The sequence below is a fragment of the Podarcis pityusensis genome (assembly GCF_964106645.2).
Source record: "Podarcis pityusensis genome assembly, chromosome: 2".
Taxonomy (NCBI): Eukaryota; Metazoa; Chordata; class Lepidosauria; order Squamata; family Lacertidae; genus Podarcis; species Podarcis pityusensis.
The window spans coordinates 28490403-28508018 of NC_138029.1; the positions used below are offsets into that span (position 1 = coordinate 28490403).

A 17616-nucleotide genomic window follows, 5' to 3' on the forward strand; every position below is an offset into this window, starting at 1 on the left:
AAATAAACTTGTAGAAAACTGATGGGATCTGCCATATATCTTTAAAATGAGACAGGTCTGCATCTCTCTAATAGGAAGGTTAATGAACTACCACAGGACCCCACTACAGGGCTCAGAAACCCCATACAGTGGTACCTCAGGTTAAGAACTTAATCCGTTCTGGAGGTCTGTTCTTAACCTGAAACTGTTCTTAACCTGAGGTACCACTTTAGTTAATAGGGCCTCCCGCTGCCGCTGCGCCGCCGGAGCACGATTTCTGTTCTCATCCTGAAGCAAAGTTCTTAACCCGAGGTACTATTTCTGGGTTAGCGGAGTCTGTAACCTGAAGCGTCTGTAACCCGAGGTACCACTGTAGTCCAAAGTAGGGGCATGACTGATTTAGCCTCCATGAGGTAGGCCGCTTCAGTTCCACATACGGGGCTCCCTTGAATCCTTTTCAGCCTGTAATCCTTCTGTGCACCTCAGATGTTTGAGCGGGAGACGAAACGAGAGAAGATTCTGGAGGCCCGCCACCGCGAAATGCGTCTTAAGGAGAGGACCAAGACAGAGAGCAAGGAGGACAGGGGCAAAGAGGATGTGGAAGAGGAGAAGCCGGAGGAGATCCTGGCACGGGTGCAGAAGGAGTTCTTTGACGTCATCGAGGGAGAGCTCAAGCGCAGGGAGCGAGCGAAAGCCAAGCTCAAAACTGGCGACGACCAGGTAACAGGGCCACTGAAAAGGATGCAAAGGCTGACTCTGCAAGCACAGCAGAAAGTCAAGAGAGGTTGATGAGTCTTAAAATAGCTGCCAGGTATCATTTACAGAAATGTATGTAACCCTGGGGTTGTCTGGCGATGAACGACAGGATAGGAATTACATGCAGGAGGAGACAAATAAATTGTTGTTTAGTCATTTAGTCATGTTCGACTCTTCATGACCCCATGGACCAGAGCACGCCAGGCACTCCTGTCTTCCACTGCCTCTCGCAGTTTGGTCAAACTCATGTTCGTAGCCTCAAGAACACTGTCCAGCCATCCCGTCCTCTGTCGTCCCCTTCTCCTTGTGCTCTCCATCTTTCCCAGCATCAGCGTCTTTTCCAGGGAGTCTTCTTTTTTCATGAGGTGGCCAAAGTCTTGGAGCCTCAGCTTCAGGATCTGTCCTTCCAGTGAGCACTCAGGGCTGATTTCCTTAAGAATGGAGAGGTTTGATCTCCTTGCAGTCCACGGGACTCTCAAGAGTCTCCTCCAGCACCATAATTCAAAAGATAAATAAATAAAGTAGAAGAAATAGCCTCCAAGAATGTGACATCATGGTACAGGGGCACTTAATGCATAGCAAGAGAAGGAATGTTCCAGGAAGATGTTTCAGATGGCCACATGTCTTATAACATCCTTCCACATTTCAGGAGCGGACATTTGATGAAGAAGATGATGAACCGATCCTTCCTAAGGTCAGTATTCCTTATCCCACTCCCAAATATTATTTAATGCATGGGTAAGCAAACTAAGGCCCGGGGGCCGGATCTGGCCCAATCGCCTTCTAAAACCGGCTCACGGACGGTCCAGGAATCAGTGTGTTTTTACATGAGTAGAATGTGTCCTTTTATTTAAAATGCATCTCTGGGTTATTTGTGGGGCATAGGATTTAGTTCATTTTTTCCCCTTCAAAATATAGTATGCCCCCCCCCACCAGGTCTGAGAGACAGTGGACCGACCCACTGCTGAAAAAGTTTGCTGACCCCTGATTTAATGTGTGGGGCGTCCTTAATCTGCAAGATATCCAAGAAACTCTGGACCTGTCCCAACCTCCTTAAAATAGAAGAACACTCTTGTTAATGGAGCTTGCCCACTGACCCAAGCGAACTTGTCACACTAGCCAACAATAATGACCATAAAACAGGAGCATGGATGGGATTGGTTGATCCGTATGAGGTATTTGCCACAGCTATGAACATAAGAATACCCTGGCAGATCAGGCTAGAACAGTGTTTCCCAAACTTTGGCCTCCAGCTGCATTTGGACTACAACTCCCATCATCCCTAGCTGGAAAGACCAGGGGCCAGGGGTGATGGGAATTGCAGTCCAACAAACAGGTGGACATCCAGGTTTGGGAAACACTGGGCTAGAAGATTTAACAACATTAGTAAATGTGTTCCCACCACCACTGCCAACATGGAGGCGAACAATCGGTTGCCATTCCTCAATAAATTCTCTAATTTACAAGGCATGGTTGCTCGGCGTTTTACCCATATATGACCATGGATCCCTCAGACTTTATACCGAGACTGAAAAGAAGGTTCTAGGGTGTTTTAGGAACATAGTTGTCATCATCAGAGCCAACTCCTAGGTTCCTTTGCTTTCCCCAATCAAATATCTGAGAAGGCCTGCCATCCTCCCAAGGTGATGGACATTGCCATTCAAATGGCATACGTGTGCTGCGTCCTGTGCTCGATTATGTGAGGCGGGGCTTACCTGCCCCCCCCCCCAAATATTTGATTTGGCTGGCTGCCATATACCTAGTCAGATGATTGGTCTATCCAGTTCAGAACTGTCCACACTGACTGATGGCAGCAGCAGCTCTCCTAAGAACATAGGAAGAGCCTGTTAGATCAGGCCAATGTCCCATCTAGTCCTGAAGGAGCGTCTCCACCCCCATCGTTCAGCCCAGACACTGAGGTCCAGCTCCGAGGGCCTTCTGGCGGTTCCCTCACTGCGAGGAGTGAGATTACAGGGAACCAGGCAGAGGGCCTTCTCGGTAGTGGCTCCTGCCCTGTGGAACACCCTCTCACCCGTTGTCAAGGAAATAAACAACTACAGTGGTACATCGGGTTACATACGCTTCAGGTTACAGACTCCGCTAACCCAGAAATATTACCTCGGGTTAAGAACTTTGCTTCTGGATGAGAACAGAAATCGTGCAGCAGCGGCGCAGGGGCAGCAGGAGGCCCCATTAGCTAAAGTGGTGCTTCAGGTTAAGAACAGTATCAGGTTAAGAACAGACCTCCAGAACGAATTAAGTTCTTAACCTGAGGTACCACTGTATCTGACTTTTAGAATAATAATAATAATAAGTAATAAAAAAAAATTATTTATACCTGGCCCTTCCCGGCCAGAGCTCAGGGCGGGTAACACCAGTAAAATTACAATAAAAATATAAAAATAAAAAACCAATTTAAAATACAGGTTAAAATATAATTTAAAATGCAGCCGCATTTTAATAGTAGCCCATAGATCAAAACCATAAGGGGAAGGAAACATAAGGGTCAGACTGAGTCCAAACCAAAGGCCAGGCAGAACAGCTCTGTCTTGCAGGCCCTGTGGAAAGATGTCAAGTCCTGCAGGGCCCTAGTCTCTTGTGACAGAGCGTTCCACCAAGTCGGGGCCAGTACTGAAAAGGCCCTGGCCCTCGTTGAGACCAATCTAACCACCTTGCGACTTGAGACCTCCAAAGTGTTGTCCTCCGCAGGGCATACCAGGAGAGGCGGTCCCATAAGTACGAGGGTCCTAGGCAGCATAGGGCTTTAAAGGTGAAAACCAGCACCTTAAGCCTGATCCTGTACTCCACCAGGAGCCAGTGCAGAAGACATCTGAAGGCAGCCCTGTATCGGGAAATTTTTAATGTCTAATGTTTTAGAATTTTTTTTATGTGCTGTAAGCCGCTCAGAGTGGCTGGGGAAACCCAGCCATATGGGCAGGGTATAAATAAATAAAAATATGATGATTATAGTCCAGCATCCTCTTCTTACAGTGGCTTAACAGTTGCCTGCAGGGAAACCAGCAAGCAGGATTCAAGCACGAGAACACTCTCCTTTCCTGGGGTTTCCAGCAACTCTTTTCAGAACCATTGCTGCCTCCCAGTTGTGGAGGGAAAACATAGCCGTCATAGCTAGTTGCCTTGATAGTCCTCTCCATGAATTTGTGCAATCCTCTCTGAAGTTGGGGGGCAATCCCTGCCTCCTGCAAGAATGAGTTCCATACTCTTCTTAGCATTACTTCTGTCACAGCCAGTTTGCGCGGCTGCAGGGACCACGTAACGCTCAGGGCTGACCTGTGGCCTTCAGCAGAATCATATGGCAGAGTTCCTCAGGGGCCGCGTTACCTCAGACTGCAGGTGGGGTTTCCAAACTTATGTTTGTAGGAACTAGTACAGTGGTACCTCTGGTTACGTACTTAATTCGTTCTGGAGGTCCGTTCTTAACTTGAAAATGTTCTTAACCTGAAGCACCACTTTAGCTAATGGGGCCTCCTGCTACCGCTTCGCCGCCAGAGCACAATTTCTGTTCTCATCTTGAAGCAAAGTTCTTAACCCAAGGTAATATTTCTGGGTTAGCTGAGTCTGTAACCTGAAGCGTATGTAACCTGAATCGTATGTAACCCAAGGTACCACTGTACACCAGGGAAAACATTAAGTTGAAAACCCTTTCCCCTGAATTTCTCGTTTTCTATGTGCAGTGGGTTGCCTTTTTGGTTTTGGTTTTTACTGTGGGATTTTAAAAAAATGCAATTCTTCACCTGTCTGAAGTGGTTTCCAATTCATTATGGTAACTTTTAATCCAGAAGAGATAAGGATATACCTCTCCCAGAGACTGATTTTGAGGGGAGATCACTTGTTAGTGCAGACTTGCAAAGACATATTCCTGGTTTCTGTTTTTTGCAGGAGGAGGAGGAAGAGGAAGAGGAGGAAGAAGAAGAAGAAGAGTGAATGGGGAACCCTGAAATTCCTGCATGGAATTTATATGCCTTCCTGTTTGCTCTTTCTATCATTTTTTTTTTACACAACAGACTCTATCAATAAATGTAGCAACATTTTTTTGCACTTTTCTCCCGCTACTCTATCCTAACCCGAACGAGTGTCCAGCTGAGTCCTGAGTGCCTTTGCCATGGAAACTTGCAATAACTCTCAGTGCCAGAGGGACAGAAATAAAATTTGAGGTCGCCGTGATGAATTGATAGCAATACAGGGCTGAAAACAAGAAAAGGAACTTCCGCATAGAGGACCCTTTAATATTCCACACAGGAGAGAGAAATCCATAAATGCCAACAAGGGGAAATTAGTTCTTTTGCAGCGCCTCTGCCATGGGGGAGGGAGCAAAGTGCTTTTGTTGCCGCCATCTGAAGGTGTGGTACAGTACTGTGACAGTTTATAATGTTGAGTGGCATTAATAAAGAACTTTAGGCAAGGCAGCCAAGAGACATAGGAGATAACAAGAGTGATTTCAGATGGGGGCTTCATTTGCAAAAAGGTCATTGAGATATTATAAGCAGGTCATTATTAGCCATATGGGGTTCCCTGCCCCAATTTCTCCCAGAAACACATCTAGATTAAATAGGGGGTAAATAAAGACGGATATATATGTGGAGCCCTGATCCCATAATAAATACCTGTGTGGAAGCATTCAGAGACATCTAATAAGGGCTCATCCACACTTCTGCTTGTTCTGTACTTAGAAAGTACTGGTCTGAGTGGCTGTCTGCTTTTCCAAGTGGTTTTGCCTTTTGCCCTGCTGCTTTCTCCAGGAAAACCCACTCTTCGGCAATAAATCAGAGGAAACATTAGTCTGGGGGAAAACCCAATAGTGGGGTAGGAGAGCTGAAGAAAATTTCACATCTGGCAACCTATGTGTGCCTTTGGTTTCAGATAGTACATGGGTAGACGACTCTTAAAAGCCTGGGACACACATTTTCATTGTGGCCCAATAAATGTAGTTGGACTCCAACTGCCATCATCCCCAGTGGTCAGGGATGATGGGAGCTGTAGTCCAACAATACTTAGAGGGCCACAGGTCCCCCCCCCCCCCCGCGCTCTGTATTTTTCCTTTGGGGTGACTAGTTCTGCAGGTCAAATTGTGAATAATAATAATAATAATAATACTTTATCTAGAAATATTGAACCCTTTGAGCCTTGGCACCTGAATATATTTCCACAAAGGGTGGGTTTTCTTTCCAGTGTCACCCACTCACTTTTCCGAGAGAGAGGTGTAAAATTTCCTCTTCACCAGCCCAGCACAGTTGCAAAGTAGCATCCATCTCCTCCTCCTCTCAAAGCCCTCCTTAATGAGATGTCAGATCCTAGAATTGGCCATCGCTGCCCTATAATCACTTTCTGTAATACAATGGAAAGATGGTATCTGATCTTTTTCCCCCCAATATTTTTTATTGCTTTTCCAAAAAAAAATTTAACAAACAAATAAACAAACATAAATCTCAACCGTATTTAAACCAAACTTAGTAACATTGTTAAGTGACTTCCTCGTATCCCCCTGGTTGAATTTCAGTGGATATCATTCTAACGGTTTTCCAAAACCAATATTCTAATAAAATTAACTTAATCACTTAACATCTTTCTTTCTTTCACATTCCGCATTAAACATATTAATTCTTCACATTACCTATTTCAATCCTAAGCCTATCTGTTTTTTGCAAGCATCTCCAATTAATTTAACTTAACATGTTTAACTAAATAGTCTTTAAATTTCGTCCATTCTTCCTGATACTCCTCCTCCTTCTGGTCGCGGACTCTTCTGGTCAGATCGGCTAGCTCCGAAAAATCCATCATTTTCATCTGCCAGTCTTCCACTGCACTGTTGGTACTTCTTGTGTTTTCCAATTCTTAGCTAATAAAATTTGAGCAGCAGTTGTGGCATACAAAAATAATTTAACATCTTTCTTGGGCAATTCCCAACCTGTTATTCCAGGTATCTGATCTTAAAGCTGTTGCCTTCCTGCTCCTTTTAATGTCTGAGCCAAAGGAATCTTTGCATTTGCTGCCTCCAACGCGACAAGAGAAAACTCCCACTGTCACTTCTCAAATCCGCAGTGCTTCAAATGGCAAAGGACACAGAGATAGAGACACACAAAGACAGTTGAGCTACAATAACCAGAAGCATTGGCGCCAGGGACCACGCAACAGAGAGCGAAGGCCAGTTATCGCAGCAAAGTCAACATAGCCAGGCCTGACTATTGCAGGGCAGCAGCTCCACCAATCCCTGTTGGTTAAATTATTAATGGGATGCTCATCTTGCAGCCCGTGCAAAACACTTTCTCCTCGAGGTAGAAGCAGAGGGTGAGAGTAATGGAGAAGAGCTGCCTCCAATGGAGTCTTGTTACAGACTTTATTATTATTTTTTCCTTCCTGATGTGCACACGGTATCCGGCTGATGCGCAAAATGCACTTGAAAACGCACAGTCCCTGATGTTAGTTACTTAGCGAGTTACTACTCAAAGGTTGAGCTCTCCCTTTGGTAAACTTGTTTGAAAGTTTTGCATGCCAAGAGCAGTTCCAAACATATTGAAATCCTAAGTCTCTAGCTCTCAGGATTTTTCTTTCACACCCTGTGCGATCCCACCACGCTTCGTATCATTGCTGCTGCTGCATAAACTGGATGCCCTTACCATGAAGCATTGTGTCTATCTCATGAAGGTCCCCATGATATATAAAGGGAAAGGGACCCCTGACCATTAGGTCCAATCGTGGACGACTCTGGGGTTGCGGCGCTTATCTTGCTTTACTGGCCGAGGGAGCCGGTGTACAGCTTCCGGGTCATGTGGCCAGCAGGACTAAGCCGCTTCTGGCGAACCAGAGCAGCGCACGGAAACGCCGTTTACCTTCCCGCTGGAGTGGTACCAATTTATCTACTTGCACTTTGACGTGCTTTTGAACTGCTAGGTTGGCAGGAGCAGGGACCGAGCAACGGGAGTTCACCCCGTCGCAGGGATTCGAACCACCGACCCAGCGCCACCCACGTCCCTCCTGATATATAGGGGCTTTATATATATGAGGGTTTAAAAAACAGCACACTCCTTGCAGCTAATAAATAGACAGTTGCGGGGAGGGGGGGGAGGGAAAAAGAGAACGGGAAAACCCAGGCACACTTTCTTCACAAAACGATCTGCTTTTGCTGTGACTCTTCTTAAGCCTTCCTCTAGGCAACCTCATGGCAATATGGTCCTTAGTTTAGCTCAGGGGTCAGCACACTTTTTCAGTAGGGGGGCCGGTCCACTGTCCCTCAGACCTTGTGGGGGGGCCAGACTATATTTTTTGGGGGGAAATGAATGAATTCCTATGCCCCACAAATAACCCAGAGATGCATTTTAAATAAAAGCACACATTCATGTAAAAACACCAGGCAGGCCCCACAAATAATGCAGAGATGTATTTTAAATAAAAGGACACATTCTACAGCGTGTGTAAAAACACGCTGATTCCCGGGCTGTCTGCGGGCTGGATTGAGAAGGTGATTGGACCAGATCTGGCCCCCAGGCCTCAGTTTGCCTACCAATGGTTTAGCTCTTCAGCGGTAGCTGGAGGAGAGGGTGAGGCCAAGTGTAGCATTCGTGACATTGTACTTGAATAGTATTATGAGTTTGTGGTGTTCAGCTGAGTGCCAGACCTCTCTAATCCCTGCATCGAGCACGTGTTAAAATCTAATCAAGGCTTCTAATTTTTGGAATAGCCAGGTGAGCCACCAAGTGATGTGTAAAGAGAACAAAGGAAGGGGCTCTGTGGAAGAAACCATCGAAGAGAACAGGTAAGTTACAAGAGGTGCTACGGATAACCCCGCAATTGCTTATTCCTGCTTTGTCCCATGCAAAGTGGTACAGATAAATGGATATTGTGGCTACTTTGAACACTATAATTGTCCTGCTAATATCTTCTTCTTGAAGCCTGGTGCTGCACCCCACCCCCTCAACAAAAATCCCTTCCACCTCAGCCCCAGATCATGCAGTGGGGGAAATGGCCTGTGAGTGTTCGGTGCCAATTTGAATAAAATATTGAGGGGCCCAAGCAAACCCAGCCCTGAATTTTTGATCACAAGATGCGCCCGCCCCCTGTTTGAATGGCAATGCCCATCAACTTTGAGGGGGAAGACCCCCTCAAATATTTTATTAGGAGCAGGTGAAGAGACCACAGCCCCTAGGAGTTGGTTCCTATGTTCGGTGATGAAGGAAAGGCACTCTGCACATGTTCTGGGGCGATGTTGTTTGATGGGTTACTTCGGGACATCCTCCAGGACGAATGCCAGAATCTCTGGAAACGGGCTGAGTTCTTTGGCCACCGCAGGTCCTTCTCTATCTGGCCATCTGTCATGGATGCTTCTCAGCCGAGATTCCTGCATTGCAGGAATGGACTAGATGAAATTGGGGGGGGGGGGTCCCTTCCAACTCTACGATCCCATGATTCTATCCTTCCGTGGCACCCGCCCCCCGCTCCCTCTTCGGTACTAGGCGCCAGAGGGCGACGCGGAGCAGGACAAGACCGCGCAGCCCAGCCAATCGCGCGCCTCTGTGTCACCAGGAGGAAGCCTCCCGCGCGCCCGGTTGTTGTGTACACTTTGGAAAGATCTCCAGGGGACCCGAAACACCAGGAGGCAGCGAGAGGAAGAAAGAGAGAGAGAGAGAGGCGCGAGACGGCGGGGGCAGAGAAAAGGCTGAGCCTCTGCAGATCCCAGATGGGGAACGGCAGAGTCCCCCAAGGCGAGGCGCAGGCGGAGCTGCAGCTTGCGGCAGCTCTCCAAAAAGGGAAGGCGCGCGCGTAATTTGGCAAGGTGCGGGCGCCCGTCGAATGGCGACGCCTCCCAAGTCTTGCCTCGGATTGAGAAGCGCCCGCTTGGCTTTTTCCGGTCGGAATGAACTGAGCCTGAAACGGACCAGCCTCGGGTAAAGAAGGGAGAAAGAGGTGAAACCGACAAGTCAAAAGGAGGGACCCGCACGTGGCTGACGCTTGTTTGTTAATTCCCACCCAGCAGCCCCCGGCTTTCCACCCACCCTCCTCGCCTTCTGGGTGCGCACCTGTCATGATCATGAAGGAGACGGGCGACTCCAAGGACCAGCAGCTCACGGTGAGTGAAAGGGGCTCCTTGTTTCTAAGTCCTCTCCAGGGGTGAAAAGGAAGGGAAGCGGGCGGTGAAGTCCATCAGCAGGACGAGAAACAAAAGTTGGCTAGCGCTTTTTGAAATGGTATACACGCACGGACACGCGCACGCAAGTGGCAAAGAAACCCGAATACAACGGCATGGGGATCGAGTTGATTAATAGCTGAGTTGGTTGTGTTAGACGGTAAGTATATGAAAGGTCAAAGTAGGTGTCCTAAGAGTGCCCCTTGGTGATCAGCTTTCTCCCTTATCAAAACGGGATCCAGAGAGAGCTTCGCTGACTCTATCAGCGCAGCCTGTCTGGCAGGTTAGAATAGCTGTAGTTATGCAGGGAACTAAATCCTCTTATCTTATGCCCCAGACCTAAGAGGTCAAGCCCTGTAAACATACTTAGCTGCAAATAATGACTTGGGATAAGGAAGTATGTGTCAGTTCTCCTGTCCACTAGTTTTATTCCCTAGGTGCAGATAAAACTTCAGGCTGGTTAAGCATTGTCTTTATAGTATAAGTTGTTTTAAATATTGTTTTTAATGCTGTAACCCACCCTGGGAGCTTAGGGTGAGCAAACAAACAAACAAAGTGTTGCTAAATAAAATGTTACCCAATGATGGTTAGGCAGGCTGCAAGATTCTTAAGGAGCCGGGGTGCATTGTGGCTATTGCCTCTGGTGCACGCATAGAGAAAAGCTCCTGTGTATTTTGCTGTGTGCATTGCATCACACCGGACCTGTGTAGCCTTGTGTATCTGAATTGATATTTGGATAAGGAATGGAGAGGGGCTACCTTGGGATGAAAATAATGAAAACTGACATGATGATAACCAGGCGTCAGTTGTTGTGTGTTGATAGCATAGAGTGGCAATTGTCGTGCACAATGGAATCGTCTTGACAATCAACATTCAGATAATTCAATTCCTGTCGCAATGTACGTGCAGCCTGCCGTGTTTCCCTGCACAATTATGCTAATTCAGGCATAGGCAGACTCGGCCCTCCAGGTGTTTTGGGACTACAACTCCAATCATCCCTAGCTAACAGGACCAGTGGTCAGGGATGATGGGAGTTGTAGTCCCAAAACATCTGGAGGGCCGAGTTTGCCTAGGCCTGTGCTAATTGGAGCATCCTCAGCACAAAGGCATGGACCACATAAGTATAAAGTGAAGACAGGCTTCTGCCTCATGGATCTTGCAATGTAAAAGGAAATGGAGAGAAAAAGCACAGAGAGGGATGGGGCCAGAGGGGGAGAGGTTATTAGGGGAAGGGGCTGTGGCTTAGTGGTAGAGCACATGATGTCTCAAGTGTCTGTCTCAGTATAAGGCAGATTTCTATATTCCTATGTAGGAGCCTGGGGATGCGGGTGGCACTGTGGGTTAAACCACAGAGGCTAGGACTTGCCGATCAGAAGGTCGGCGGTTTGAATCCCCGCGACGGGGTGAGCTCCCGTTGCTCAGTCCCTGCTCCTGCCAACCTAGCAGTTCAAAAGCTCGTCAAAGTGCAAGTAGATAAATAGGTACCACTCCGGCGGGAAGGTAAACGGTGTTTCTGTGCACTGCTCTGGTTTGCCAGAAGCAGCTTAGTCATGCTGGCCACATGACCTGGAAGCTGTACGCTGGCTCCCTCGGCCAATAAAGCAAGATGAGCTCCACAACCCCAGAGTCGGTCACAACTGGACCTAATGGTCAGGGGTCCCTTTACCTTTACCTATGTAGGAGCCTAGATCAGAAGGCATATATGTGGAGCCACCCCTACTGAGAATGTAACCAACTTTATTCAAGAATGTTTGTAAGCCAACATTGTACTGTGTAAAGTGCTTCGATAACTTTTATTGAAAAGCAGTACAGTATATCCATATTCTAACTAACCAGCTAATTAAATAAGCTGTTATACCTGTTGCACAAGAGAGTGTGCTTTATCTAAACTCTGATAATATAAAATTCTAATTCCTAGGTATACAGTCATTTGTAAATTGTATCTCAGTTATGCAGACTTTTTAAAAAAAAAACCACAATTTTTTAAATCTAGATTTTCAAGATAGCCTACAAAAGAAAACCATAAAACAGATCAGAAACAAAAGCAGTTGTCGTAGCAACAGTAAAAATGCAAAAAGCAGTAGATACAGAATTGCATTTCAGTTATGCAGACTTCGATTTCCTCTCTGCTTTTTTTGAATGATGCTCCAGCTTAAGATAGGTGAAGTTCTACTGTGTGCGTACGACAAAATGACATTAAACAGATGGGCAGGTATAAGTAAATTATTATTATTATTATTATTATTATTATTATTATTATTTAGGGTTTAGAGGGGTGATTTAGAAACTGCAATGAGTTTCTTAACAGCAGCCCATGTGATGCTGTACAAAATGGTGTGGGGGTTTTTGAGGGAAAAAGCCTTTTACCAAATAATTTTTATTAACAGGCCAATCAAATCACATTAATTCCAAATCACATTAATTCCAAATTACACAGCCAAATTTTTAAATTTTTGTTGGGGGTACCCATGCTTCGAGCTCAGAAAGGGATCCAATCATCTCTCTTGCTGCTGCTTTAATGTACACAGTTCTGTCCAAATATTATTCACAGTTCTGTTCAATCTTCAATCTTCTCTTTGTTACTTTCCTCATCTTCTTGTTGTTATCATATATTCCTCTTTGTGATCTCTGGTAGTCTCCACAAGCGGGTTGAAAACAAACGTCGTTATATCCTGTGTGGAGAGGGAAAAAGCCTTTTAAGGGCATTTCTGTTGGAGGAAGAATAAGAAACAAGTGGATCTTTCAGACTGAACCCAACATAACAATAAGGCCTGTTTTTTCAGCAGCTGCTGTGTTTGATTTAAAACCAGCTGTGTTTTAACTTCTCAAATGCCAAGGTACAGTCTTGTCTAGAAAGTATACCCTCTAGATTGTGTCCTCAAAGCCTTTCTTCCAAATTCTGGACATCATGTGATGAGAAAGTGGGCATTTTGGTAAACAAACAGCTCCAGTGACGGAACATCTTGCAGCTCTGGGCTGTTGTCTTTAGAGGGCGAGTGGGGAAAAGAAATGAACCTTGCTGGCTCACGTGGCTGCAGCAGCTTCTGTAGACCCATGGCTCAGCAGTGTCTGAAGCCAGAGATGCTGCTTTCTGGACAGTGTTTCCTTTCATCCAGGGAAAAAGACTGTAATTGTCTGTGTGTGGCTGCCTGCCAAGGCCTCTGAGAGACGCAGGTTCTCTCTCTAGACAGGCGATGCTCAGGTGAAGCGCACTGGGCAGGGCGGTGGTGGAAGAAACTGACCGAAGAAAGTTCGGAAGTGGAAGGAACTTCTTCCTTCATGCTTTTTGTCTCTGGACAGCCATGACTCCCATGAAGGTGCTAAGCATCTCTCTCTCTCCCCATCCCACCCCCTTCTCCTCCTCATCTTCCTTGAATCAGTAGGGGTGGAATCCCTCTGTAGCTCATAATCCATCTCTTCTTTGTATTCTAGGTGGCTCTTCGCATACGGCCGGTCAGCTTGGCAGAGCTGGAAGAAGGAGCCACGCTCATAGCTCACAAAGTGGATGATCAGGTACCATGGGGTCCTCCTTCCTGATGCCTTGCAAAGTGGTGGGAAGGGGACTGGAGATGAATTCTTGAGATGGGACTTTGAAATCCAGCATCAGGGACGAGCTATGCGGATGGGTTTCAATAATTTAAACACAAACACACACATAATGCAGCACAGGTCATTCAAATAATAATAATAATAATAATAATAATAATAATAATAATAATAATAATATATTTGTACCCCGCCCATCTGGCTGGGTCTCCCCAGCCACTCTGGGTGGCTTCCAACAAAGATTAAAAATACATTAAAATGTCACACAATAAAAACTTCCCTGAACAAGGCTGCCTTCAGATGTCTTCTAAATGTCAGGTAGTTGTTTATCTCTTTGACATCTGGTGGGAGGGCGTTCCACAGGGCAGGCACCACTACCGAGAAGGCCCGCTGTCTGGTTCCCTGTAGCTTTGCTTTTTGCAGTGAGGGAACCACCAGAAGACCCTTGGAGCAGGACCTCAGTGTCCGGGCTGAACGATGGGGGTGGAGATGCTCCTTCAGGTATACTGGGCTGAGGCTGTGTAGGGCTTTAAAGGTCAACACCAACACTTTGGTGGTGCAATATCCACCAAGAGTTCAGGGCTGCTGAAGGGAGTAATCTGTTGCATAAAGAGGGTCCCTGAGGCTCCAAGCTGCCTGGGCAGCGCGACCTTGGATCCAGAAGTTCTGGTGCATCATCTCGAAGGCTGGAAGGTGCATCCCACATAGGAAGTAGAAGAAGCTGCTTTGCCTGTTGGTTATCCTATTGGTTCATTTAGCTTGGTAGTAGCCAATACAATGCCCTCCAGACTGCACTTGGACTACAGTTCCCATCATCCCTGGCCATTGACCATGTTGGCCGAGATTCTTGGGAATTGTAGTCCAGCAACATCTGAAGGGCACCATGCTTGCTATCATTGATCTAGTCCAGCCTTTCTCAACCTGTGGGTCCCCAGATGTTGTTGAACTACAACTCCCGTCACCCCTAGCTAGCAAGGCCAGAGCTCAGTTGTAGTCCAACAACATCTGGGAACTCGCAGGTTGAGAACCGCGGATCTAGTCCGTTATTGGATACCAGGAAGTCTCCAATGACTTAGGCAGCAGCCATCCTCTACCCCCTCCTATCTAGTCCTCTTAACTCAATTGCCTGAGACTGATCATGGGATCTTTCGAATGCAGGCACGTGTTCTGAGCTGCTTCCTGGAGGGATAGTTTAGTTGGTAGAGTGTGAGACTCTTAATCTCAGGGTTGTGGGTTCCAGACCCATGCTGGGCAAAAGATTCCTGCATTGAAGGGAGTTGGACTAGATGGTCCTCGTGGTCCCTTCCAACTGTACAATTCTATGATTCCTGCTAAGCAGGTGCCACGGATGTACAGCCCCTCTAAAGACGATGGGGCCATGACCTTGCTTTCCTCATCGTGGACCTTGGACTCACTTTCTTGTTTCCTGACCTGCCTTGCCAGCTACTGAAGGTTATAAATGAATTCTCCTCTTTATTCTTAAGGTTAGGCACAGTGGCACAGAAAGCAGGCTTGGCCTGTCTTCAAATGAAGCCCTGACAGTGTGGGAACACTCGCAAATGTTAAAGTGAATGAGAAAGGGGTGATCCTAGTGACTTGGCACTGAAGATTATCAATCCAGGGGAAGGAGATTGCTGAGAAATCAAGTAATAGTGGGCTTTGGACTAATAATATTACTGTGGTACCTCGGGTTAAGAACTTAATTCGTTCCGGAGATCCGTTCTTAACCTGAAGCTGTTCTTAACCTGAGGTACCACTTAGCTAATGGGGCCTCCCACTGCCACCGCTGCGGGATTTCTGTTCTCATTCTGAAGCAAAGTTCTTAACCTGAGGTACTATTTCGGGTTAGCAGAGTCTGTAACCTGAAGCGTCTGTAACCTAAAGCGTCTGTAACCTGAAGCGTCTGTAACCCGAGGTACCACTGTATTTTTAAAAGCTGTGTACATGCTTAAGCCCAGGTAGCAGGGATGACATAGACCAGACTTTATATCTGCAGAGATCTCTTTCCCACTTGGCTTGCTTGCTGAGGAATCGCTGCATTTGTAGTGGATTTTGGGGTACATTAAGGCACACTCTGGGTTCACCCTGGACTTGGCTGCTGCCCCTCTCTTGAGCTGATGAACTGAGCGTCTTTGCTTTTTTCAGGGACGATTGTTCACGGTAGCTGGCTTCCAAATGAGGAATCCAAAACTATGTGGAAACTGTCACTATGCATTTGGGAATTAAACTCTTTTCTGTGCAAGGCCAACTCTGCCATGTGGCACAAATGATGATGATGATAATGATGATGATGATAATAATAATAATAATATTTATACCCTGCCCATCTGGCTGGGTTTCCCCAGCCACTCTGGGCAGCTTCCAACAGAACACTAAAAACAGAATAAAACTTCAAACATTAAAAACTTCCCTAAACAGGGCTGCCTTCAGATGTATTCTAAAAGTCAGATAGTTGTTTAGTTCCTTGACATCTGATGGGAGGGCGTTCCACAGGGCGGGTGCCACTACCGAGAAGGCCCTCTGCCTGGTTCCCTGTAACTTGGCTTCTCGCAGTGTGGGAACCGCCAGAAGGCCCTCGGTGCTGGACCTCAGTGTCTGGGTTGAACGACGGGGGTGGAGATGCTCCTTCAGGTATACTGGGCTGAGGCCGCTTAGGGCTTTAAAGGCCAGCACCAACACTTTGAATTGTGCTCGGAAACGTACTGGGAGCCAATGTAGGTCTTTCAAGACCGGTGTTATGTGGTCTCGGCGGCCGCTCCCAGTCACCAGTCTAGCTGCTACATTCTGGATTAGTTGTAGTTTCTGGGTCACCTTCAAAGGTAGCCCCACGTAGAGCGCATTGCAGTAGTCCAAGCAGGAGATAACCAGAGCATGCACCACTCTGGCGAGGAAGTCCACGGGCAGGTAGGGTCTCAGCCTGCGTATCAGATGGAGGCAATCGCCCAAGGCCCCAGATGCTGAACTATTGGTTGGCTACTTCAGTTGCACACCAATGTTCACATTGCCCCAGTGGCTCCTTCACTGACTTCTGCAGGGTCTCCTCCTTCCTAGGTTTCCTATGAGCTGCCCCTCTTTTTCTACCTGCTCTCTCTGTTTCGTCTGCTTCTTCCATCTTCACTTCCTAATAGTTGCCATTTGGAGCTGCACTGTGCTGGACTTGCCATTCACAAGTGTGTGTGGGCCTGCTCTGTTATTCCTGAGCTGAATGTTTTCCGTAGCGTTTCCCATGGGTGTGCTGTTGTCTTTCATCATAACCCTTTGTCATCCTATGGTTCCTCAGAGCACAGAAGGTAAGCTGAGATTCCCAGTTCTCTACAACACCGTCTCTGGACTTGGTCTATGCCATTGAACATTCTCATTAGCAGCTGCTAAGGAGCCCAGCTTGTCTCCCTGTTTGCGGGAGTCAGGAGAGAAATTAGGTCTGCTGATTAGAAGGATATTCTTGGACTCCCCTTGAGAGTTGCTGGGAAATGCTGGCTGCAATTGACTCTGCAAGCTTGGCTCCTGAGACTCAGACAGTCCCCGGGGGGAGCCAAGCTGTTGCGTCCGTGTGCTACATTTGCTTTGGTTTGAGGAATTGCATCATGTCTGGGCGATGCAGAGCCTTCCTGGATCTTCTCGGAACTGTAGGCAGATTAGTGTGTGTGTGTGTGTGTGTGTGTGTGTGTGTGTTTTCCAAGACAGATGAAGGCAGCTTTAAAGAGGGATTAATGCCCATTATACTCAGCCCACTTTTCTCAGTTATAAGATGCTCCAGGAGTGCAGGACTTGGATATGTTAGGTTCCCTCTGAAAGAAGGCTGCTCAGGGCTTCTTGACATTTTGTAATATTTGAGTTCATTTAAAAATACATAGAAGTTGAGAATACAGGTCGTACCTTGGTTTTCAAGCAGAATGCGTCCCGGAAGTCCATTTGACTTCCAAAACGTTTGGAAACCAAGACATGGCTTCCGATTGCGCAGGCACACCGGAAACAATAGTGGAAACTGCATCGGACATTTGGCTTCCAAAAAAAGTTCAAAAACTGGAACACTCACTTCCAGGTTTTGATCATTCAGGAGCCGAAACGTACGAGTACCAAGGCGTTCGACAACCAATGTACGACTGTAGGTGAAAGCACAGCTCATTCACTTCAATGGACAGCTGAAGTCTACAGCTCCCACACCAAACTCTTAAGAGGCTTACAAAGCCCAAATT

The 17616-nt window shown here is 46.8% G+C and overlaps 1 protein-coding gene across 6 annotated transcripts in view; it reads left to right on the forward strand.

Annotated features, from left to right (window-relative positions):
• LOC308470906 (dynein axonemal intermediate chain 2-like) overlaps positions 1-17616 on the forward strand; it is an 82019-nt gene that overhangs the window by 25172 nt on the left and 39231 nt on the right. For 3 of the 6 annotated variants that reach the window (XM_080994577.1, XM_080994575.1, XM_080994576.1), the window contains exons 12-14: positions 466-699; positions 1385-1429; positions 4636-4794. In XM_080994577.1, the coding sequence (XP_080850703.1) occupies positions 466-699; positions 1385-1429; positions 4636-4680 (324 nt within the window). In that variant the 3' untranslated portion in view covers positions 4681-4794. Of the gene's footprint in view, positions 1-465; positions 700-1384; positions 1430-4635; positions 4795-8431; positions 8493-13306; positions 13388-17616 lie in introns of those variants that run through there. The other 3 variants (XM_080994578.1, XM_080994574.1, XM_080994573.1) reach the window with 3 other exon arrangements.